A 24,201-nucleotide genomic window follows, 5' to 3' on the forward strand; every position below is an offset into this window, starting at 1 on the left:
GCCGCGCGTGCTGCCGGGTGTGGCCGCGGTGGACTCCCTGCAGCGCTGTGCCGGCCCTCGGGGTCCGGTTGCCGTGTCCCCTCTTCAAGAAGCTGCCGTTGGCTTTGTCTCCGCCCGCAGGAGCTCATTTGAATATGGGAATGCAGATTTTCTTTTTTTGTTCCTTGTCTTTTTTCTCCCCAGTGACATTCTGAGCCAGCTCTGGGTGCACTGCGACGAGTTCCGGGGTGAGCAGGGTGGCTCCCAAGGACACCGATGTGGAATGAAAAGCCTGACTTGCCCTGCCTTTGAGGACGCGACCGTGCAGCCGGGAGGAGGCGAGGGAGGGGGCCGGGGTCTTGTCCTGAGGCTCCGATGCTGCCAACGGGAGACCCCCAAGTACCGCCCCCCGGAGAGCTGCTGGGATTTGGCTGTGACAGAAACCAACGCGAAAGGCCCTCAGGGAGGAGGAGCGGGTGCCCTGCAGGGGCTGCAGGGCCGGGGTTGGGGAGCCTCAGGCACAGCTGCATCCAGGAGCGCCAAGGGCGGCGTCTCTGCAGGGTCTCCCTGCTTGCTTTGTTCTCGGCAGGGGCGCTCTCCCCCGAGGCTCTGGAGGCTCTGCGCGCCCTGGGCCTCCTTCCCCGCTGGCGTTCTCCCCAAGGCCAGAGTGAGCTTCTGAGAAGGCCCCGTACCTAGGCGCTGGCCTGGCCCAAGGTCGCGGCGGCTGGCGTGGCGGTGGGCTGGGTTGGCCAGGTCCGCAGCCGGGGGGAGGGCCGCTCCTGCCCCCCCCCCCCCGAGCGTGGAGGGGCGTGGGGTGCGGGCGATGGAGCCGCAGGCGCCCGCTGAGGCTGCGGAGGGTCCGGCAGGGCCTCCGCTCTCCCCCAGGTGGCCCGTTACGCCCGAGCCACCGACACGCCGGCCCAGGAGGCTCTGGGGAGCAGCAGGGCTGGGTCCAGGCCCCTGAGGGAACCCCGGGGGAGGAGCCCGGGGGGGGGGCTGTGCTCGCGCGCACCCCTTCCCCACAGAGAGGGCCTCTCGGGGGTGGCTGCCGAGATCCTGGCCAAGAGTGAAAACCACGGGTGAGAGGGAGCAGGAGGGCGGGGGCCTCGCGGGGGGCCTGACCTCCACTGGAGGGGGAGAGGCCGAGGGCAGGGGGCAGCGAGTGCCAAGGCTCAGAGAGTGCGGGTGCGAGCACAGGAGGAGGTCAGCGCCTTTCCTTCCAAGGCCCGAGCCTGGCGGAGCTGGACGGTCATCAGGAAGGCTTCCTGACTGTTCGGGGGGCCACTTGCTGGGGAGGAGACAGAGCCTGGGTCCCCGGGACTCAGGGCAGGTCCTGAGCCACGGCCTGTCAGGAAAGTAAGGCCTGGGAAAGTGGACGTGGCTCAACAGGGAGGGTGCCCGGCTACCACACGGGAGGTCCGCAGTTCAAACCTCCGGCCTCCTTGACCCGTGTGGAGCTGGCCCACGCACAGTGCTGATGCGCGCAAGGAGTGCCCTGCCACGCAGGGGTGCCCCCGCATAGGGGAGCCCCACACACAAGGAGTGTGCCCCGTGAGAAGAGCTGCCCAGCGCAAAGGAAAGTGCAGCCTGCCCAGGAATGGTGCCACACACGGAGAGCTGACACAACGAGATGACGCTACAAAGAGAAACACAGATTCCTGGTGCCGCTGATAAGGAGAGAAGCAGACAAAAGAAGAACACAGAGCGAATGGATACAGAGAGCAGACAACTGGGGGCGGGGGGGATGTAGAGAAATAAACAATAAAATAAATTAAAAAAAAAAAAAAGAAATTAAAGGATGAGCCCCGCTGGGGTCCAGTGCCCGGAGGCCACCCAGGGACCTCCCCTCCCGCCAGCCCTCCCCGCCCACCCCCCAGGCTGCCTCAGGGAGGCCACCCCCGAGGGTCCCTGAGCTCCCGGCGTGGCCTCATGGGAGGCTGCCCCCAGCCCGGGCAGCGCGGGCACAGCGCCCGGCCACGGCCTCCGGCAGCCCCGGGACAGCCCAGGCGCGGGGCCGTCCTGCAGCTGCTGGGGCCTGGGGGCGCGGCCTCCTCGCCCAGGTCCCGCGCCGGGTCCAGGGCGCTCAGGCCCTACCGCGAGGACACTGACGTCCTGCAAAACACTGCACGGAACCGGCTCCCAGTTCCAATAAATCCCAGGACTGCGGCAGGCCCTCGAGGGCGCCCCTGCGCCGCGGAGCGGGAAGGCGCTGGGAAGCCCAGCAGGGAGGACACTGCCTTCCTGAGCCCTCCTGACCATGGGAGCCTTTTCTCCAGAAACACCATTTCATCGGAAGGGCCTCGGTGCCCCGCAACACTGGGTTTGGGAGACTTCTGTGAAGGTGTTGGGTGAGGAAGCAAGACAATGCGCTCCAAGGCCCGCAGCCTGGTTCCGGGCATGCAGTAGGTGCTTAGTAAAGGTCCCTACTGGGAGGCTCAGAAGTGGGCCCTGCATCAGCGTTCTCCAGGCTGATTTCCTCCCGAAGAGGCCAGCAGGGCTGGGGAGGGGATGCTGCTGGATCCGGCTGGGGGGGTTCTGGGAGGAGGCGGTTTTCAGACTTCATAAGAAAACTTTTTTTTATTTTTTAAAAATTTTTTGGCAGAATTGAGCGGGTGCAGAATGTTCAGGCCCCGAAGCCGTGAAAACACACGCACAGACACGCACACATGCACGCACAAACCCAAAAAAGCCCGCTGCCGCTGCTGCTAACTTCTTTCTTCCCGTGGTGAGTTCGAAACTAAAAATACCCTCTTCCCGCCGACAGGAAGTCGGGTGCTGTCACGTTGCAGAGGAGATTCGGAAGGTGCCCTCGGGCGGCCCAGCCGGGGCTGGGGACGGGGTCGGGCGGCGGGCTGGTGCCCCCGCAGGCCCGGCTGCCTCCAGACGAGCTTCCACTGCGTTCTGCAGCGGGGAGGGGGCCGGGCTGGCCCAGCAGGGGCCCCGCGCCCCGGCCAGCGTCACTCCAGCCCTCGCCCTCGCGACATCCTCTGGAGACCCCGACTGCGAGGCCAGGGCGGGGGTGGACGGGACCAAGGGGTTGACCCTGGGGCTGGCGTGGCCCGAGGGCAGTTCTGGCAGAAGGCGGTGTCCCCAGCCAGGGATGCTCACGCTTCCGAGCCTGCATCGGTCACCTTGGTGCTTGGCCAAATGCAGATTCTCATCCGGAGGGTGGGGCTGGGGTCCCGCCTCCTAAGAACTCCAGGGCCATCGGGCACAGCCCCCTGGGCTCCTGCAGGCTTGGACTGAGTCACACGACCTGCCCCAAACTCAGTCTGCTCGTCCGCCAGGTGGGGTGAGGGCACCTGGATCGACTGGTTGTTGCAAGATGAACCCGGGGGCAGGTGCATCCACCCGGCACTGATAACCGGGGCTGCTCTTACTATTATCCGTCACCAACAGTATTTGTCACCTGCTCCCAAACCGGCTCCCCTCCGCCCCTCCCATTCCTGCAGAAGTCGGCCCCTGGCACTGCCCTTGACCTACAGCAGACCATGAAAAACGCCCGGAGTGGCCCCCAAGCCGCCCCCAGCCACCACCCGAGGAGCCCAGCTGACCCCGGCATCGCTGGGGCGAAGGCAGGGTGGTCTCTGGGAGCCCAGTCACCCCACCTGCCAGGGCCGGGTCGCGACGGCCGAGCGCAGCCCCGGGGCGGCCCCTGGGCAGATGGACGCCCTCTGGCGGAGCCCTCAATCCCAAGGTCCCTGCAAGGGGGTTCAGGCCCTGGGTGGGCGCGACCCCTCTGGGGTCAGTCTCAGAGACTCGTCAGGGTAAGGGCCGGGGAGGGGGAGTTCTGGGGCGCTGGGAAGCGGCGGAGCCTGGCCATCTCCGTGGCAACCAGCCTCGTCCAGGCCCTGGCTTGGGGGCCTGCGGCCGCACCCTTTCCTCCCGCCGGCGGGAGCCGGTATCTTCAGCGGTAACCATGGCAACGCCTTTGTGTCTGCGGCCCGGCCCCCGCCTCCTTCCTGGTCTTTCTTCGGGAAGCGCTGCGAGCTCCTTTTCAGTCCCCGCACGTCCTGGCGCGGGTGACAGCGGCCCCCAGTTGGTCCTGCAGTGGGGGAGCGAGGACGGGCCCCACCCCTGCCCCAGGCCCCCGTTATCTCGCTGCACCCCGGAATTGACAGAGGGCTCGGAGCACCGCAGTGGGGGCTGCAGAGGCGCCCCGGCTGGCTCTGGGGAAGGGGCGCAGGGCGCTGCCTCTGGCACCTCCACGTCGCCCGGGGGCCGGCCAGCACCCGGTGGCCGGCACAGCGTTCTCGGTTCCACCTCCAGCTGTCTTGAGCGGAAAAGAAAGCTGAGGAGCTCGGGCGACGAAAGCCTTGGGGCCGCGGCTCCGGGGGCCGGGGACTGGCTTACTCCCCCCTGGGCCCGCTGCACCCCCAGCGCCCCTCCCTCCACGGGCGAGGCCACGCAGGCCCTGGCCTGCCTCTTGCTAACCAGGTCCTGGCAGGGCTGCGGGCGGCCGGGAGAGCCATGCACCGCCTCCCCGCCGCCCGAGCCCCCCAGCCCCCTGCAGCAGGCCCGGGCTGTCCCCAGGCCCCCACAGAGCCCACCTGCCAGGCGACGAGGGCCCAGGCTCCCGCACCCACCCCGACCAGGGCCAGGGCCCAGCGGGGAGCCGGGCTCTGAGGCCCCCGAGCCTGGAGGGCTGTTCACTGGCCCAGGGACCTGCAGCCGGGCGGGCTGGAGCTCGGGACCGGGCGTGCCCACCCACCACCGTGGGCAGAGGGAGCTCGAACCCGGGGCACAGGCTGGGGACAGCGCGGCTCCCCGCGGAGTCCTGAGCCGAGAAAGCGGCTCTGCCCGGACGACTCGCACCTCCAAGCCCGCCTCCGGAGTCCCCGCCGGCCCGCGTCCGGGTGCCCGCCCCGGGGGGCCCGCCCAGCCCCCCAGCCTCCCGGCCCCCGCCCCCCAGGTCCCCGGGGCGCCCCGTCCCATAGGCACCCCCTGGCCTCCCCGCCCCCCAAGCCCCGCTGTGGCTTCGCCCCCCAGTTTCCCCGGGGGGCGCCCCGCCCGCGAGCGCCCCCGCCCTGGCCCCGCCCTGGCCCCGCCCCCAGCCCCCCGGGGCCCCGCCCCGACCACCTGACTCACTGTTTGTAAACTCGCCGGCTCCAGCCGCGCCCTGCCCGCCCTCTCCCGCGGGCGCAGCCGGGTCAATATCTGCATAGCCCCGCCTCCCCCTGCTGTGATTGGCTCTCCTGGGCGTCACTCCTCCGCGTGGGCGGGACTCCCGAGGGGGCGGAGGGAGCTACCGCTCCAGCAAGATGGTTAGCATAGCCCCGCCTCCGAGGCGGGTCCCGGGCCGGGCGTTGATTGGGCCCGGGCAGGCGACGCGGCGGCGCCGGGCCCAGCGAGTGGCGGGCGGCCCCGTCAGTCCGCGAGGCGGCCGGCCGCACTTCCGCCTCGGTGTCAGCGGGTCGCGGGCCCGCGGGGCGGGGGCGGGGGCGAGGCGGGCGGCGCCGGAGGGGACCCGCGGCCAGGTGAGTCCCCCCGCCGCGCCCGCCGCCCGCCGCCTCGGCCCGGCCCGCGTCCCCGGGGACCGGCCCCCTTGGCCACCGGCGGGGCGCGGCGGAGAGGCGGCCGGGGGCGCCGGCCCCTGATCCGCAGCCCCGCGCGGTCCCCCGCGGCCTCGGGGCGCGGGGCGCGGGGCGCGGGGCAACTTTGGGGAGGAAAGTTCCCGGCGGGCGGGGGGCGCGGGGAGGCCCCGGGCTCGGGCTCCCGCGGGCGGCCGCCCAAGGCCCTCCCCCGCGGTCGCCCGGGCAACTGCGGCCCCCGGGGCGCCGGCGGCCCGAGGTGACCCCCGCGGCCCGGACCCTCGGGGCCGCGGCCCAGGCTGGCTCCCCGGGGCCTGGCCGGGAGGGCCGTGCGCCCCCCCCCGTTCCGAGTTTGGGTTCGCGGGATGGGGGAGATGGCTCGAGCCGCTGGACCCGGGACTAGCCGGTCCAAGGCGCCCGGCCCCAGGCCCTCCTCACCGTGGGCCGGCCCGGGGCCAGATGGCCGCTGTGGCCGCAGTGCTCCGCGTGATGGGGTTGAAAAGAAAGAAGTGGCCCGGGGAAGGGACTTCTCCCCAGGCCCTGCCAGCCCCTCCCGGAAGGGTACGGCGTCTTGTCCACGCCCCCTCCCGTTTGTTTTTGTTTTGAATCTGCTCACTGTTGGGGATGCTTCCCCTACTCAGATGTTTGGTAATCTAATTTTCAAAGGTTAATCCATTCTCCATAGTTAAATTTCAGTAAGGAGTGGAGTGTGATTTTGGACTTTGAAGTTCAAGTTTAGGGCAAGACTGTGGTACTGATCACAAACTCAGTGTTCCTGGGTTTGTGCGGGGGCAGGACGCTGCTTGGTGCTAAGGTGCCAGGGCCCTCGTGATGGGCGGGCGTCCTCCCTGGAGAGGGTGCCCCTGCCTGAGCCTCCCACCCTGGCCAGTCAGGCTGCGGGGAACGCTGGCCTGGGACCAGCAGCAGTTGGGTTGGTCGCGAACCTGGGGCTGCCTTTGCCGGAGAAACCGGGCTCTGCTGAGTGCCCGCCGTGTGCCTGGCACCGGGTCCCATCGCCGTCGCCGCCCATCGGGGCTGCTCCTTGCCGCGGCACCAAACGGGAGGCCCTGCGGCAGTTTGCCGTCTCCCCTGGCCTCATTTTCTTTCTGTGCAAAGTACCATCCCCGTCGCAGGGAGCGCTGAGACAAAGAGCCGGTGAAATTGTCTCTGATGGTCCCCGGCGCACAGTAGGTGCTCCCCCAGTGCTGTCCCCTCTCCCCTGTTGAGGACAGGCCCCTCGTCGGCCACACCTGCTCCTGGTCCGGCAGGGCACTGGCACTTAGACTGCAGCAGCAGGTCTGTGTTAGAAGCCCCTTCCCTGCTGCAGTGTCCTTCGGCCAACGCCAGCTCTCACCTGCGGCGATGATGGCAAATACCAGTTGTCCCGTCCTGGGACAAGCACACTGATTCGCTTTGTTTGTGTAATCCTCACAATTTACAAGACAGGACCTGGTGCTGGTCTTCGTTTATTCATGAGGAGGCGGAGGAACAGAGAGGTTGGGTAACAGCCCAGATCACACAGTTAGTTATGGGGCAGGGATTTAAACCCAGGCCATTTGGCTCTGGACTTGCCGCTGCAAACACCATTAATCCCACAATTTCCAGTTAGTTTCCCATTCACGCCTTTCTTCAGAGCATGTGAGTTAGCATTACTATGTGGCAACTCCGTTTCTTGCCACACGTATAAGTGGTAGATTTTCCTTTTTGGTGTGCTCGAGTGTTTATGAAACCCTTCTGTTCCTTCTGAAGCCTCGTATCTCCGCGTCTGTCCCCCTGGGAGCTTGCTGCCACATGCCACCAGCTGCCCATTGGAAGTGTTGAAAACGGGGGCCCTGGGGGAGCACGGGGGTTGGCCCAGGCCCATGTTTCTGGTATAAGGTTTTAGTCTTGAGTTCAGTTCTGAATGGGTTTATAGTAGTTGGTCTTAAAGCGTACGTTTAGGATATTTGTCTTTCCTCCTTCCAGAATGCATTCAAAGGGCTCAGGCGTTTGGTGGACAGTGAGGGTTTTTTTTTGTTTGTTTGTTTTTTAGTTGTATTTTTTAATGTTTTTCAAATTTTATTGATACATGTTAATAAAGCATACAACCCATCCAAAATGTGCAATCAATGAGTGTTGTTTTAATATTTAGAAAGTGCCCTTAACTTTGATCCTAGTCTCTTATCCGTGCCCTGTAGGAAATGCTGATACGAGGCAGACATTTTTGACAATTTCCTCGATTTTTAAATTTGTATTACATCCAGCTAATTACAAAAGCAACATTTCCTTTTTTGGCAAGGAAAGTTTTGAGAACTTTCAGGTACTGTCTACAAAGAGGGAACTGCAGCCTTTTGAAAATGATTTTCTAACATTTCTGCGAAAAGCGAGGACCTCGCCTTTTCCTAGGAGTTTGGCCAATGTAAGGCAAGGAAGGCGCAAGTCTTCTAGTGAGCACCGTGAGGACTGGTCCCCAAGAGAGCGTTTCACCTGCCTACACCTGAGAACCTTCTGGAAGCTCCTTTGGAGCACTCGGTTATGGATCTGCCACTCTGTGGCTGTTGGATTTGAGGAAAGTCACTGATCTGCTCTTGCCTCGGTTTTTTTGTCTGTAAAATGGGATTATCATGTGAAGTGCAATGTCAAGTGCCTGGTTCCGTGCTGCCTGCGTGTGGAGACCGATGCCTGTCCCCGAGCAGTGGCGCACATGCTCGCACACGTGCGCAGCCACACGCACACGCACTCACGCGCGCAGCCACACGCACATGCAGCATGGAAACCTGAGGCCAGGGAAGCCACAGCCGGGCAGATTGACGCTCACTTCTGAATGAGTTGCAGCAGCTCTCTAAGATGATGCCTCACTAGCGGGGCTGGACCTGTGGAAAGGCCCCTGAGCACCGCTGCGCTTCAGCCGGGCGTCTTCCGTGGACTCAGCTGGTCACGAGTCGAGAGTTTTTATACCGACTGTTACCGAAATTCCCATTGGGGTTGTGACATTTGATTTCATTTTTGGCATTAATCGTCAAGTGTAAGGTTTATTTCTGAAATTTAGTATACTTTAAACTTGGCTTATAACCTTATTCAGACTGTAAGGAAATTATTTGAACGTGACTGAATGTAAAAAAGTTACCTGAATCCTAAAAGATAGTATTTTGGGTTTTGGCTCAACACTTCGGGTGCAGGTTCTGTAGATAGGCATTAATTTTGTGTCTGCTGTACTTAGATTTTATTTTTCAACACGTTTTGGCCAGTAAGTTTCCGGTGCTGGTGTGAAGCCTTGTCTGACTGCGGCCGGGGTTCCCGCCCCAGCCTGGAGTGTGGTCTGGAGCCAGCTGGGACCCGCAGCTCGTCCGTGACCACGCGGCACGTGGTTCATTCAGGTGTTCCCGTGAGCGCGATCGCGCTGCTTTCCCTTCCCTTCCAACTCAGAAAAGAACTCAGGGGCGTGTGGCAGAATTAGGAAACCTCGGCTTCCTTTCAAGCAGCGCTTGTGGGAATGCAAACGTCTCCGAGAGGAGCTAAGGAATAGCAGTGAGCCTTTAGGATGGCGGGCGCTGGAGCGGCACAGCCGTTTGGAGACCTCTGCCGCACGCGCTGGGGGCTTTCTCCTTGTCCCCTCCCTGTGGGTGATTCCTTTGAGACGTAGGCTCGGCTGAGTAGGCTCGGCTGAGTCGTGGCTGTGGAGCCCCGGGACTGCGGGGCTGGCGAGCCCAGTGGGAAGGGCGCGTGTGTTTGCGGGTGCTGGTGGCGCTCCCCCTCCCCGAGGCCCCCGCGTGCCCGCCACGCCGTGGTCCTGAGTGGCTCGTCCCACGCACAGCCAGGCCCGGCGCTTCTGCCTCGGCCAGGGCAGCGCCGTCCAGGCTGGGGCGCCGCGTCCGCGGGGGCAGCGGCGCTGAGGACGCTGTCCCGAGCCTGGGGACTGGAAGGCACTGGGTGGCATCGGGGCCCTGAGCCCTGGAGTGAGCGCTGTGTGCTGCCGGCAGGCAGGGCGCGGCGGGCTCGGCCGGGCGGGCCTGCCAGGACTGCCTCGGCTCCGCGTCCCACGGGGGTGCTCTGGAGAGTGGAAAGGGGCCCTGCTCAGCGTTCCAGCGAGGACAGGTGGCATCGGGCGTCGCGTCGCCCCGTCGGGACCCGAGGAGGAGGAGCGCGCCCGGCGCGGCCCTGCAGGCGTTGGGCCTTGTGCCAGCTCCTTGGGGAGCGTGTTTTATTTTCAGATTAATTACCTGGACTCGAAGAAATGCCACCCGCGGGAGATGCTGCGGCGCACGGGAGGAAGCGGGGAGGGTGGGGCGGGAGCGGCGGCTCCGAGCTTGGCCTCCACGAGGCCCTGCCTGGGGCCTGGCAGCCCTGCCGCCACCACGGAGCCCGGGCAGCCTGGGGGACGCTTTCCAGGAGAAGGGCCCGGGCGCCTGGCGACGCTGATGGGCACAGCCCTCCTTCGAGAACTTAATGAGTAGTCAGTTTTCCTTCCAGAAAAAAAGAGAACACAGACATAATTTTGTGTTTCCTTTTCCTTTCACTCTTTTTTAGGGAGCGGTTTAGGAAGTCATGGCTTCCCTAACCTTGGGTTAAGTCCCCCCACCCTCGCTCCTGCCCCTGCCCACCCCTGCCGCAGGCGCCCAGGAAGGTCACTTCTCGGCACTCAGAAGGAAGAGTTGACGGGGCGGTGACAGCAGTTAGGGGCCTGAGCAGACTGGTCTGGGCAGGGGGCGGGAGGAGGGACCTGGGGTGCAGGAGGGAGAGGAGGGGCAAGATGGGGTGCCGGGCGCACGCAGCCTGGCCGCCGCCCCTGCAGCGGCTCGTGCGGCTTGTCTCCTGGGAGCAGGGTCCCTTCCCTTTTTCTGACTTCCCCTCCCTGCCACCGCCCGCCTCTGTGTGTCCCCCATGGCCCCCGAGGGCCGATGCCCGAGTCAGCCCGTCCTGCTCCTCGTGCGGGCTTGCTGACGGCTCCGCCTGCTGCCCACCGACCGGGGCGCTGAGCACGGTGCCCAGGAAGCTGGGGGAGCACGCCCGGCCCAGCCCTGTCGCCCACTCGCGGTGCCAGGACTGCTCTGGCAGCTGATTGCAGGGTCCAAGGACGACCTCACCGCGACAGGCGTTCAGGACGCACGAGCCACGGTCATCTCGTGTGGGTTTGGGAATCCTTTGTGCTGGATTGTCGGAACGTCCTCTAGGCGTGCGGTGCAGTTTTGGTGCTCACCGTTCAGGGGTAAGCAGCCTGGTGAAGCCGAGGCGAGGCCCTGGGAGGTTTGCCGCAGGCTCCTCTCCTGGCACTGGCCCTGGCTGTGGCAGCGGGACGTGCAGCTCTGGGCTCAGCCTGCCTCTCGGGGCTACCCTGCTGCCGTGGAGAAGAGTGACCGGCGGCACTCAGATGGGAAGGCAGGTGTGTCTACCTTCCTTAAGCCTAGACACTTGCTGTTTGGTGCACGCATTCCTGACACTCCCGCAGAATCCATGCGCTTTCCCGATGGCATCGACGTTTGCTTGGCTGGTGTGGATTTACTGTGATGCCGTCTTGGGTCAGGCGCTGGCCACTTCCGCGGTCCTGCCAGCCCAGAGTGAGAGCAGACATCTGCTCTGCAGGAAGAGGTTGCAGTTCTGCGTGTTATCAGGGAGCTGCAGATAGCTCCATTCTAAGAAAAACCAGACGAGGCCGAGCAGGCGCACAGACACGTGCTCCCTTTGCCCTCTGCCTGCCTGGCGCGAGCGCGCCACCCTTGTCCTCGACCAGGTGGGAGGTGGGTGGGAGGTGTGGCCGCCGGGCAGGTGCGTGGTCTCCCTCCCTGGGGGGCAACTTGCAGTTGGTGGGCCAGAGGAGACCCCGGGCCAAGTGCACACTCATCTTCTTACAGGTCCTTTTACTGTGATTTGAGTAGGGATTTTAAACTTGAGTCTAAAGTTCTACAAAATCTGTGAAAATAACCCTGAAGCTCGTGCAGTTACAGGACTCTTAAGCCTCGGTTTTTGCTCAGCAATGAGCAGAAGTCGTTGTCAGTGACTCCTCGTTGAGAACTCCGGGGTAGCTGTGGAAATCAGCAGGTCGAGCGGGGCATGGCCCCGGCAGCCCTTCCCACCCCCAGCCCGCAGCGTGGCCCTGCCCGTGGCGAGCCTGGGTGGGCGGCGGCCCCCTGCCCATGGCCCTCCTTCCGTGCCCTCCCCTGGCAGAGCCCGTGGGGGCCTGCCCGGGCAGCAGACAGGGCTGTCGTTTCCCGCCCGGTCTCAGCTCAGTGGTGCCCCGGATCCGTCGTACAGACGCCGCTGGCCCTGCGTGGCCAGGTCAGTGTTAAATGTAGCCAATGGGGGTAAAAGCTGTGTGCAGATCCTTGGTGGCGCCGCTCGTTTCACGCACTTGGTGGCCACGTGGGGCCCCGCCCGCCTGCGCCTCCTCCCAGGCTGCGGGGAGCACAGCACGCGCTTCTTTCCAGGGGGGCTCTCGTCTCCAGGGGGCTCGTGGCGCTGTGCGGACTCCCGCACCCTGCCCCTGCCCAGCCTGATGCGCTTCCTCTTCCTTCCTGCAGCGCTCACGCTGGCTGGCGGTGCCAAGCCTTGTGCAGCCAGTGCTCCCGGGCGTGGCTGGTGGTCACGCTCTTGGTGGCCCCTCCAGGCACTTGCCAGCGGGTGCCCTGCTAACACATGAGTGCCGTGGCCTCTCTCCAGGCTCCGACGGGCCAGCCTTGGGGGCTGAGGCCAGGTAAGCCCTTGCCTGGGAGTGGGGGGCCTCTGTGGCGTCCCCTGCCTGGGCCAGAAAGGAGACCCCGGGGGACGTGAGGGGCGCGGCAGCCCCTTTTGCTGCCCGTAGCCAGCTGTCTCCTGCACTGAAGCGAGCTGACCTGTTTCCGGGCCGGGCGAGAGCTGCGCTCCTGTGCGGGATGCCTGCTGCTCTCTCCGGACGCTCCTGACCTGTCCTGGGTGGAAAGCCCATGTTACCCGCGGCGGCTGGAGGAAGCGAGGGCTCGGACCTGCGGGTTCCTTGGGGCCCCCACCCCTGCCCCCCGGGGGTGGGACGGGCCTCGCTGAGCCGCTTCTGGGCTGAGGCCTCCTGTCTTTTCCCGGCTCCCAGTGCAGTTCCCTGTGGGAAAGAGCGGGAAGCTCAGGCCTGCGTCCCTCGAACCATCAGAAGGAGGCGCGTTCTCCCGCCCGGCGCTGGCCCCCGGGGTCCTTGAAGATGGCCCCTGTGGCCCGCCTTGCTGCGCCCTTCCACCCCTCGCCCTCAGCACGCCACACTCCTCCCTCCCCACCCACGGGTGTGCCCTCTGCCCGCCCAGCTCCTACCGCTCCCCTTTGCCAGGGCGACCCATGGCCCAGGCTGTGGACCTGGGGGCGCTTCTGGGCAGCCTTCCGGAGCCTTCCGGAGCCTTCCGGAGCACCTGTCCCCTCTGGGCACGTTTGGTTCAAGAGTGAGGCCCGTGACCACTTGTGCTCCCCGCTGAGCCCCCCCACCCGAGACCTGGCCCCGCGGAGGCGCTTGGTGAAGATGTGTGGTGGCATGAATGAAAGGAGCCGTAACTGGTTTGCACTGATGCGCTGGCGTGGGTAGTCTGCAGTATCTGGGTGATTTATGGGCCCTTGAAAGGGACTCTGTGAAATGAAGGAAAAAAAATGTGGGTGCGCATAGTAACGATTTCAAGGATTTCCTTTTTTTTTTTAAAAGATTTATTTTTTATTTATTTTCTCCCCTTGCCCTCCTCACTTGTCTGCTCTCTGTGTCCATTTGCCGTGTGTTCTTCTGTGTCCACTTGCATTCTTGTCAGCAGCATGGGGAATCTGTGACTCTTTTTGTTGCATCATCTTGTTGTGTCAGCTCTCCGTGTGTGCGGCACCATTCCTGGGCAGGCTGCACTTTCTTTTGCTCTGGGGGCTCTCCTTACGGGGCGCACTCCTTGTGCGTGGGGCTCCCCTACGAGGGGGACACCCCTGCGTGGCAGGGCACTCCTTGCGTGCATCAGCACTGCGCATGGGCCAGCTCCACACGGGTCAAGGAGGCCCAGGGTTTGAACCCTGACCTCCCATGTGGTAGGTGGATGCCCTAACCACTGGGCCAAGTCCGCTTCCCTCAAGGATTACCTTGAGAGGAATTGGAATTATCGGTTGAACTTGCAGACGTGGGAGTCTGAGCTGCCCTGGTTGAAAGGTTTTGGCGTCGACCTTGTGAAGCTGTCAGCTGGCGCCGCAGCCGGGCTCCCAGGGCCCGTCTCCCTGAGGTCCCCGGAGGGCCGGGCCGTGCGGGCACTGCGGGTGGACGAGGGCCCAGCCAGGCTGGCGCCCAGAGCTTTGACTACAGTTTTAGCCTAACTCTTGATGCCAAACTTTAAAGACCTGTGTTTTTCTTTCACCTCAGGTGGGGAGGCCTACAAAAGGAGAATAAAGTGGCTTTTCACATGCTTTTGAGGGCAGAGCAGCGGGCACAGTGGTGTGAGACCTGGGCCTGTGCAGCTGCCCCGTTGGCTGGCCTGGCCCCCCTGCTCTGGGAGCTGTCTCCACCCCTGGACCAGGGGGTGTGCTGAAGGCCCGCGCATCCGGCCTCAGCGTGTGGCCCCAAAAGGTCAGACCTCTTTAAAAAATGCAGTTGATGCCTGGAAAATGAGCAGTGGTCCTTGCTGTCCCCAACATCCTGTCCTGCTATAGACACCCGTGTGGCCGCGGAGCTGCTGTGTGGCCCTCACGTGGATCCTGCCCTGAGCATCGCCTCAGGCGATGTCATTCCTTCTTTTTTAAGTAGCTTCGTGGGGTATAATCGACATACCGTGAAGCGCACATGTTTAAAGTGTGCAATTGGATGATTTGGACGTATGCTCGCACCTGCGAAGCCGTCAGCTCAGACAAGAGGGTGGGACTTCCTTACGGCTCTCTGGTGCTCTCTTCTGCTTTCTCTCTCTTTTTTTAACTTGGTTTTGTACGTTTAATAATTCAAAATATAAACAAAAAATAGAAAACGCAGTTGAATAAAAACATACATTTCTCAATTAAACTTACTGGATACATTTTTTTTTTAAATCATACAATAAGTTACGTGTTATGTTTGGTTCATAGTAATGCACTCATACAGTATTTGTCATTTTGTACCAGGCTTGCTTTGTCTTTCTCTTTTTAAAAATCTGTTTTATTATAGTAACGTAGGTACAAGTCAGAATTCCAATTTAGCCACTTTCTAATGTACAGTTCAGTGGCATTAATTGCATTCACGGTATTGTGCTACCATCACCAACATCCTTTATCCAAACTTTTTCATCAGTTCACATGGAATCTATTTAAAAAATTTTTACATTTAATAACAAAGTATAAACAATTTAAAAATTAAAAAAACAGTTGAATAAAAACATACGTTTCTCAATTAAATGTACTGGATACATGTACTTTTGTTTTTTTGAGTCATGCAGTATATGTTGCCCAGTATGTTTAGTTCACAGCAGCGCAACCGCACGGCATTTGTGCTTTTGCGTCTGAATCGCTTCACTCAACGTACTGTCCTCCGGGCTCATCCGTGCTGTCATGCGCTTCATGACTTTTGTGATCTCTTCTTTTCCTTTGCGTTTTATTTGTTGAAGAAACTGGCTGTGCCCTGCCTGGTCTCGCTGGCCGTATCGCCACGATGCCGTTTAGCACGACGAGCGTGTGGCGTGTGGCACCGCGACACCCCACCCATGCAGCCGCGCCTGGGCCAGCGGGGAGCTTTCGTTCCGCTGCTTTCCCCACTGCACCTTCCTTGCGGGGAGGCTGCTGCGTTCCCAGCCTGGCCCGCTGCGCGTGCCCCCTGGCGCCGGGCAGCGTGTCCTTGGAAGGAGGTAATCAAGTCTACAGGTGGGCCCCATTTGGGCTGGATTTTCTTGGTGAGGCTGCACGAGAGGGGGTAGGTGCGTTTCCCCCGGGGGCTCACAGCCCCGCTCTGTCAGGGCCTGGACCCCGATCTCGCCAGCCTGGCCCAGCAGCGCTGCCCACCTGCTCCCGCTCCTCCGTCGTCGGTGGGCTGGAACGCTCCCCTCTGCGCTGTGGTGGTTCAGGGGATGTGCCGTGCTGCAGGAGAGGCAGGGACGCCTTCCCTCATGACCAGTCTTCACGCTGGGGTGCTGCTTTACTGTGCTGGGCTCCAGTGGGGACCAGTTGATTTCCTTAGGGTCTTTATGACCTCGTGTGCTTAGGTCAGTCTGGTGTGTTTCGGGCTGTGCGGTTTTTCTCGGTACCGGCGCTCAGGGTGTCCCATGGCTGCAGGCGGGCCTCTGTAGGTTCATCTTGGGTCTTTTGGCTTGTCCCCCGAGTCTTGAACAGCTTCGTCTACCTGGCAGGCAAGAGGGCCCCCGGCAGCCCTGGTGCCTTCACTGACTTTTTTTTTTAAGTCCTGGGGTTGGGGGTTGAGCCCTGGACCTTGTGTGTGGGAAGCCAGCGCTCAACCACATGTGGGCTCCCCTGAGCTGGTTTTTCAGTGTGTTTTGCTTGTTGTTGTTGTTTTTGTTTGTTTTGTTTTTTTAGGAGGCACCGGGGACTGAACCTGGGACCCCAGATGTGGGAAGCAGGTGCTCAGCCGCTTGGGCCACATCTGCTCCTTGCTCTCCTGGACTTCTCTAGGCATAGGGGCAGTTTGCGCAGTGTCATGGCTGTTAAGGGCAGTCAGCTTTAGAGAGGAGGGGATGCTCGTCATAACAGCTTCTCTAACTTGCAAAAGAAACAATCCTGGACTCGCAAGCCCGGCTCTCGGTGGGTGTCCTCAGAAGCTGCGCGGCCGCCTGCGTCCAGGGGGTGGTTGGGGCAGGTGGGAAAGCATAGGAGCCGCGCAGAGCCCATGGGGAGAGCAGGACAGGCTGGCCGGCCGTCGAGCTGCTCCTGGGTTGAGCTCACGCGTGTGCCCTGCGTGCTCGCTTCACTTTCTTTGGAAAGAGCCCGGGACGTGAAGGGCCCCTGGGGGTCACAGGCACGGCTGGGGCCACGGCACCCCGGCTGGCGGCCGTGCTTGGTGCTCGGGACCCCTTCTACCCCCAGCCCCTCGGCTGTCCGCTGCGGCGGCGAGCCCTGCGCCTCCAGTTCATGTTGCTAATGCCCTTAAATTCAGGACGCTGCTTGCTTCAGAAAAAGTTAAACCTTTCGGGAGAAGATTGACCTTTCGATCGAGCCTCCTGCCGTTTATAAAGCGCTGCTCTTCACGACGGGGAGATTTAACGTGCGTGACTCTGCTCCAACGCGGAGCCGCACGGCTTGAGGGGCGCTGGGCTCCCCGCAGCCCCTCCTGGCGGCAGCACGTGCGCAGCGTGCTCACCCTCTGGAGGTGCCGCCCGGCCTCGGGTGGCGTGGGCCGCTTGAGCGGAGCAGCCTCCTGCCTTCCGGCCACCCTGCTTAGCTCCCCACAGAGGTTGGCAGTGACTCTCAGCAGAACTGCCGGAGATGGGTTAGGTACGGACGTGCGATGGCGCCACCGGACGGGCACTGCGCTTCAGAGCGGCCGCGGGACCCGCCCCAGCAGCCATCTGTTCTCTTCTTCCCTTACCTAACTGCGAATAATGAGTTTTTCAAAAGTAACTCTTCATGTAATGGTGGTTTATTGATCTGTTACTTATTGATTGATCTTTATATTACGAACGTTTCTTCTCGTACTTTTATTTTTCTTATCCCCGCCCCCCCCAGTTGTCTGCTCTCTGTGTGCATTTGCTGTGTGTTCTTCTGTGTCTGTTTATTCTCAGCAGGTGGCTCCAGGAACCGATCCTGGGACCTTCCAGAGTGGGAGAGAGGCGATCATTCTCTTGCATCACTCAGCTTCCTAGTTCGTTGTGTCTTGTATTGTCACTCTGTGTCTTTTTTTGTTCCGTCATCTTGCTGTGTCAGTTCTCCGTGTGGGCAGCACCACTCCTGGGCGGGGGGCACTCCTTGCGCGGGGGGTACCCCTTGCACACGGCAGCACTCCACATGGGCCAGCTCGCCACACGGGCCAGGAGGCCCTGGGACCTCCTGTATGGTAGGTGGAAGCTCTATCCATTGAGCCACATCCACTTTCCTCCTCTCAGACTTTTTACCTTTATTTGAGGTGAATTTCTTTCTTTGCTTGGATATAATTGAGATTGATTTCAGGAATTGTGAATGGAGGAATTTAAAAAAATGTTTCTGAAAGCTAAGAATGTGACCATATTTTTTTCTCCTTAGCTCTCCACTGCCCCTTGGATTTTTACCAAGGAAAGGTTCACAGCATAAAATTTCCTGCCCTGTGGCTGTCGACCAGATGCAATGATTCCGTAGAAGGCCATAGAGCCGGCTGCAGCAGGCGCTGGGCTGCTGAAGGATGAACAGTGAGGAGGAATTCTTTGATGCCGTTACAGGTGAGTCAAGGGGGGAAACCAAACACAGACCATCGTATGAGAGTGAGAATTCCCTGGGTCCAGGTTTCTGGGCATGTGGCCTATGAGGATGGCTAAGTAAAGTAGCACGAGAGAGAACCAGGATGCTTGGCCTCAGAATTTGCCTTCTTAGTGGCCTCGTAAAACCCTCGCCACGTTTAGGGAAAAACCTTGACCTTGACTCACAGAAGATAATGTGAGAGGACAGCCAGGTTTTAAGTCTTTAAAAGCGTTTTCTTAGGATATATATATATATATATACATGTATATATATATTTGGATCCTAAGTGAGATCGTCAGTGTTCTTAACATTATTTATATTTCCTAATCAAAAAATGATCTTATATTGTAACTATGTCTTGTTTTACACTGTTTAAAAAGTATACCATAAAATAGTAAATCTATTTGCACTCAAGAAACAGTTCTTAGAGTCTCAAAGATCAAGTTGTTGTTTTTCTTTTCTCCTTTTCACACGACCCCTGTAAGCAGTGGTGGTCGCCTGGAGTTGAAAGGAAATAGAAGGCACCTGCTGGAAGCGCGTGCGGCGGGGCCTGTGTGGCGGGTAGGGGGGCCACGCTGCGCGTTGGCTCAGAGCAGCCCCTGGCCCTGTTACCTGGCCCCTGTGCCCCGAGGGGACGAGGTCAGGGCTGCAGGAGGCCCCAGCGTCCTCAGGCTCACGACCCAGTTTCCTGGTAGTTCTCTGCCTCTGTGCTCCTCACGTTCTCACAGCCGCCGTTTGGAATATGGCTGTTTGTTCCGTGACGGCCGCTGTGGTGGAAGGACTTCAGGGCTCGTGGCCTGTTCCTTCCTCCTCAGGTGGAAGAGCACAAAAAGAGCAGCTTCGCAAAATGCACTCCAGGCCCAGGCCCTGAGCGGTACCTCTGTAGCCCCGTCGGGGGCCGTTTCTGTAGCTTCTACAGAGGTCACGGGCCCCAGGGCCGGGGAGGCCTCTTTCCTGACAGTGGGCCCAGCCCTGGGCGGCTGGTCTCGGGCTCCAGAGCCCGTGGGCGGCGCGCCGCCTGCTGGACCGACCGACTGACCGGGTGCCGCGACTCCCGCCTCGTCCTGTCGGAGGCACGGGCAGGGGCCCTGCGCGCCCCTGCCACCCACAGCTGGGCTCGAAGTCCGCGTCCCTCCCTCCCAGGGAAACCGCCCCCACTGGCCTTCCTCCCCGTGCTCTGAGGCAGGGCTTGTCTGCTCAGCTCCCACTCGCTCCGTCGCTGTTCCCCGTCGAGTGCCCAGGAAGGGGTGTCGTTGCTGTGAGGAGGGGATGCGCCGCCCCGAGGCCCCGGCCTTTCTCCTGGGAGCTCGGTGCCCACGCGGGGTCCCGCTCCAGCGGGCGTCCCTCAGCTCTTGAGCAAGTCGTCGTGGTGGCTCCTCAGGGCTGACTGAGCTCTGTGTGATGCGGCGCTTTAGACGGGCTGCGCTGGCCCGGGAGAGTCGCATGTCCCAGCTGGCGCCATCACAGATGATAACCGCGGCAAGCCTCGCCAGCGTGGCCGTCGGGATTATTCCACACAAAAAGCAGAAGAAACGAGTGTTTCTTTGCATGTCCCCTTTAGACTGATGTGAAAGAGACAGATGTCTGTGTGAAAATAATTTCTCACCTCAACACTTTGGTTCCAAAGCAAGCGAAGAATAGAAATATGAAAATTATTATGTGTTTTTTATTTTTATTCTTAAAATTTTATTTTTTTGTTCTTTAAAAAAATTTTCTTATTTACTAGTTTTTTTTTTGTTTTGGTTGTTTTTAGAAGGTACTGGGGATTGAACCCAGGCACGCAGGCGCTCAACCACTGCACTAGACCCCCTCCCTACTGCTGGCTTTTTTTTTTTTAAACAATTCAGTTTTATCAATACACATTAATAAACCATACAATTCATCCAAAGTGTACAATCAGTGATATTTGGTATAAAACTATGGGTGTGTTTTTCGAAGTGTTGGGGGCTGGGGATTGAACCCGGGACCTTGCGCGTGGGAAGCCGGCGCAGCCACTGGGCCATGTCGACTTCCCGAGTGGGTCTTGTTGTTTGTTTTTGTTTTTAGAAGGCTGAGGGATTGAATTTGGGTCCTCCCAGGGGGGAAGCAGGTACGACAAAATACCCACCTAAGATGCAGCACTCAAACCAATAGGCTTAATCTCACTTTATAACTCTAATTTAACAAGTGTTTAAGTCGGGCAGTTAGTCGGTGACTTCAGGAGGAAATGCCTTCCTTTAAGAATCAGGACCACTGGAACAGAAACTTTTATAGAACACGGACAGTACGCCCCAGGGCAGGTCTGTGAAACTGCGCGCACACGCACACGCACACACACACTGGCGCGTTAAAGGTGGTGACTTCCCAGGCATCTGCTTGACGGGCCGGCAGCTGGACTCTGAGCGTCCAGGGACATCCCTGCAGGCTGGGAGCTCAAGGCGCAGGCGCTGCCCGGGCCCCAGCGGGCGCCCACGGAGTCCATCTGAAGGAGGGTTTTCTCTACGTAAATGTTTTCAAGATAATTTTAGATTGAGGAGTAATAACGTTCCTTTTGGGATAAGATAGCAAAAATTGGAGGTGACGGCCTTTTTCAGAAAATATTGCTCATCTAAGAGATTCATTTCCCAGAATTGTGTAATAAATCTCAACCCTCCATTTAAAAAATTCTGTCATTATAGAAGAATATGAAAGAAGATATTTTGCTTATTCTCAGGGCAGCTTAGCTGCACACTTGTTTACGTCTTGGGGCTGACAAGAATTGCCCTCCTCCTCTGTGAAAGGTGGGTTACGTGAGCTCAACCTCAGAAGCCCTCAGGACACAGCTGTGAGGCTTTTACTTCCTCTTTTCCAATTTGGATGCCTTTTATTTCTTTTTCTTGCGTAATTTCTCTAGTCAGAACTTCTCTCATGCAGTGTTGCACAACAGGGGTGACAGTGGGCATCCTGTCTTGTTTTGAGTTGATTCTTGTGAAAGAAGTGATATCCTCTTTCATTCTTCTGGTTACAGATATCCAGTTCTCACAGCACCATTTGTTGGAAAGGCTGTTTTGTCCCATTAACATGGTCTTGGTAGGTTTGTCAAAAACCAGTTAACCACCTAAGCAACTGGAAAGACATTCTGTGGCCATGGATTGGTAGAATAAATACTGTGAAGATGTCAGTCTTACCCAAACTGATTTATAGATCCAATGCAATACCAATCAAAATCCCAACAGCCTGCTTTACAGAATTAGAAAAGGTAATTACCAAATTCATTTGGAAAGGAAAGTGTACCTGAATAGCCAAAAACATTCTAAAAAAGAAGAGTGATGTGAATGGAATTTCATTGCCTGACCTTGAAGCATGTAACAAAGCTACAGTGATCAAAACAGTGTGGTACTGGCATAAAGATAGACAGACATGTTATTTAGTGTACTAGAATAGAGAATCCAGAAATAAACCCTTACTTATATGGTCAGGGTTTTTTTTTTTTAAGTGCTTCTTTTTCTTTGGTGACTTTTTTAAACAAAGATACATAGATCAGGAAGCAGATTTGGCTCAACAGATAGAGCATCTGCCTGCCACATGGGAGGTCAGGGTTCAAACCCAGGGCCTCCTGACCCTTGTGGAGCTGGCCCAGCGCAGTGCTTTTGCGCGCAAGGAGTGCTGTGCCACGCAGGGGTGTCCCCTGCATAGGGGAGCCCACGTGCAAGGAGTGCGCCCCGTAAGGAGAGCCACCCAGCGCAAAAAAAGTGCGGCCTGCTCAGGGTGGCACTGCACACACACACAGCTAACGCAGCAAGATGATGCAACAAAAAGAGACAAGATTCCCAGGGCTCCTGACAAGAATGCAAGCGGACACAGAAACCCACAGGTTCTATGGTCATGGCAGATGGAGTTCAGCGCCATCTCAGTTGGCCCTGCTTTGGAGTTTGTGTTTCTGTGTGATGGAGCTGGACTCAGATGTGATCTTTGTTCACAAGCCTCTCCTGTTAGTTTTACCGGATCTGTAGTTGGCGCTGGGGTTTAATGTATACCCAGGTGACATGAATCTCCTGACTGACCATGTGATAGCCAGGCCCTGAGCCGCAACAGACTTGCAGCTCCTACACTCTGGTTTATTGGACTTACCCCACTCAGCTAACATGGAGTTGAAGAAGGTCAACCACCACACCAGGGAGCCAAGAGTGCCTACAACTGAAAGCAGGAGGATTGCATCCAGCATCCATGTGGGATCTAAGCCCCCTCTTGATATAGATGTGGAGTGGACACAACCATTTCAGGGTCCCCAGGATGGAGGAATAGAATATGGATTAGAGTGGACTTACTGATATTCTCTTCATGAACTATTGTGATTAGTCATTGAAGAAAATGTGGCATCGGTGTGGAGGAAGTGGCCATGGTGGCTGCTGGAGGTAGGGAGTGGGAGGAGGAGATGTGATGTGGGGGCATTTTCGGGGGTTGGAGTTGTCCTGGGTGGTGCTACAGGCACAGTTACTGGACTTTGTATGTCCTCCGATGGCCCACTGGGTGGACTGTGGGAGAGTGTGGGCTATGGTGTGGAACATTGACCATGAGGTGCAGCGGTGCTCAGAGATGTATTCACCAAATGCAATGAATGTCTCATGATGATGGAGGAGGTTGTTATGGGGAGGAGTGGGGGGAGGGGGTTGGGGGTATATGGGGACCTCATTTTTTTAATGTAACATTAAAAAAATAAAGACAAAAAAAAAGCGGACACAGACGAACACACAGCAAATGGACACGGAGAGCAGACAACTGGGGGGGGAGGGGAGAGAAATAAATAAAAAAAGAAAAAGATACATAGATCACTCCAAACAGTCAGTTGGTTTTTAACAAATCTACCAAGTCCATGTTAGTGGGACAAAACAGTATCTTCAGCAAATGGTGCTGGGAGAACTGACTATCTAACCAAAAAAGAATGAAGGTGGATCCCTATCTCACTCCCTATACAAGAATCAACTCAGAATGGATCAAAGACCTACATATAAAAGCCAGGATCATAAAACTACTGGAAGAAAATGTAGGGAAGCATCTGCAAGACCTTGTAGTGGGTGGTGGTTTCTTGGACCTTACACCCAAAGCACGTGCAACAAAAGACAAAAATAGATCAATGGGACCTCCTCAAAATTTAATACTTTTTGCACACAGGACATTGTCAAAAGGGTGAAAAGGCAGCCGACTCATTGGGAGAAAATATATGGCAATAACATGTCCGATAAGAGTTTAATAAGAGATGTTACAACTCAACAATAAAAAGACAAATGACCCAATTAGAAAATGGGCAGAAGACTCCAATAGACATTTGTCCAAAGAAGGAATACAAATGGCAAAAAGACACATGAAGAAATGCTCAACATCACTACCGATTAGGGAGATGCAAGTCAAAACTATAATGAGATATGATTTCACACCTATCAGAGTGGCCACTATTGAAAAGACAGAGAACTACAAGTTGGAGAGAGAGGAACATTTATTCACTGTTGCTGGCAATGCGGATTGGTGCAGCTACCACTGTGCAGGACTGTTTGGTAGTTCCTAAGGAAGCTGAATAGATACCTGCCATGTGACCCAGCAATATCATTACTGGGAATATACCCAGGAGAACTAGAGCAGTGACATGAACAGACGTCTGCAACTAATGTTCATAGTGGTGTTACTCAGGATTGCTAAAAGTTGGAAACAACCCAGTGTGCATCAACTGATGAATGGATAAGCAAAACTGTTATGTATTCACACAATGGAATATTATGCAGCTATAAGAAGAAATGAAGTTGTAAAGCATATGACAACATGGATGAACCTAGAGGACGTTATGTCGAGCAAAGCAAGCCGGGCACTAAAGGACAAATACTGTACCATTGCGTTGCTACGAACCAAATATATTGTGTAACATATTGTATGGTTCAAAAAAATTATATATGTCTAGTACATTTAATTGAGAAATGTATATTTTTATTCCACTCTATTTTCTTTTTAAATTGTTTATATTTTCAATGATTAAATGCAAAAAATAAAGTTAAAAAAAATGAATTCATCTGTGAAGCCATCTAGTCCTGGACTTTTCTTTCTTTCTTTTTTTTTTATTATCCGCCCCTTGCGGCTTTTTTGTGTGCTGTCTGCTCTTTGTGTCCACTCACTGTACGTTATCTGTGTCTGTATTTTTTATTTATTTCCCCTGCCCCCTTGTGGCTTGCTCGCTGTCTGCTTTCTGTGTCCATTTGCTGTGAGCGTTTCTGTGTTTTCGCTTGTCTGCCTTCTTTTTGTTGCATCATCTTGCTGAGTTGGCGCTCCGCAGTGTGCGGGCGAGCCCGCCTTCCCAAGGAGGCGCTGGGACGGTGAACCCAGGGCCTCCCAAATGGTAGACGGGAGCTCATTGATCGAGCCACAGCTGCTTCCCCTGGACTTTTCTCTTGTTGGG

General features: G+C 58.1%; 1 protein-coding gene across 1 annotated transcript in view; it reads left to right on the plus strand.

The window, feature by feature from the left end:
• The first annotated feature begins 5,373 nt into the window (after positions 1-5,373).
• The window catches only part of ADRM1 (ADRM1 26S proteasome ubiquitin receptor), a 68,078-nt gene continuing 49,250 nt past the window's right edge, over positions 5,374-24,201 (plus strand). Inside the window, exons 1-2 of the mRNA XM_058287284.1 lie at positions 5,374-5,456; positions 17,610-17,782. Coding sequence (XP_058143267.1) covers positions 17,746-17,782 — 37 coding nt within the window. The 5' untranslated portion in view covers positions 5,374-5,456; positions 17,610-17,745. The remainder of the gene's footprint in view (positions 5,457-17,609; positions 17,783-24,201) is intronic.

Source organism: Dasypus novemcinctus, chromosome 24 (genome assembly GCF_030445035.2).
Source record: "Dasypus novemcinctus isolate mDasNov1 chromosome 24, mDasNov1.1.hap2, whole genome shotgun sequence".
NCBI classification, from domain to species: Eukaryota; Metazoa; Chordata; class Mammalia; order Cingulata; family Dasypodidae; genus Dasypus; species Dasypus novemcinctus.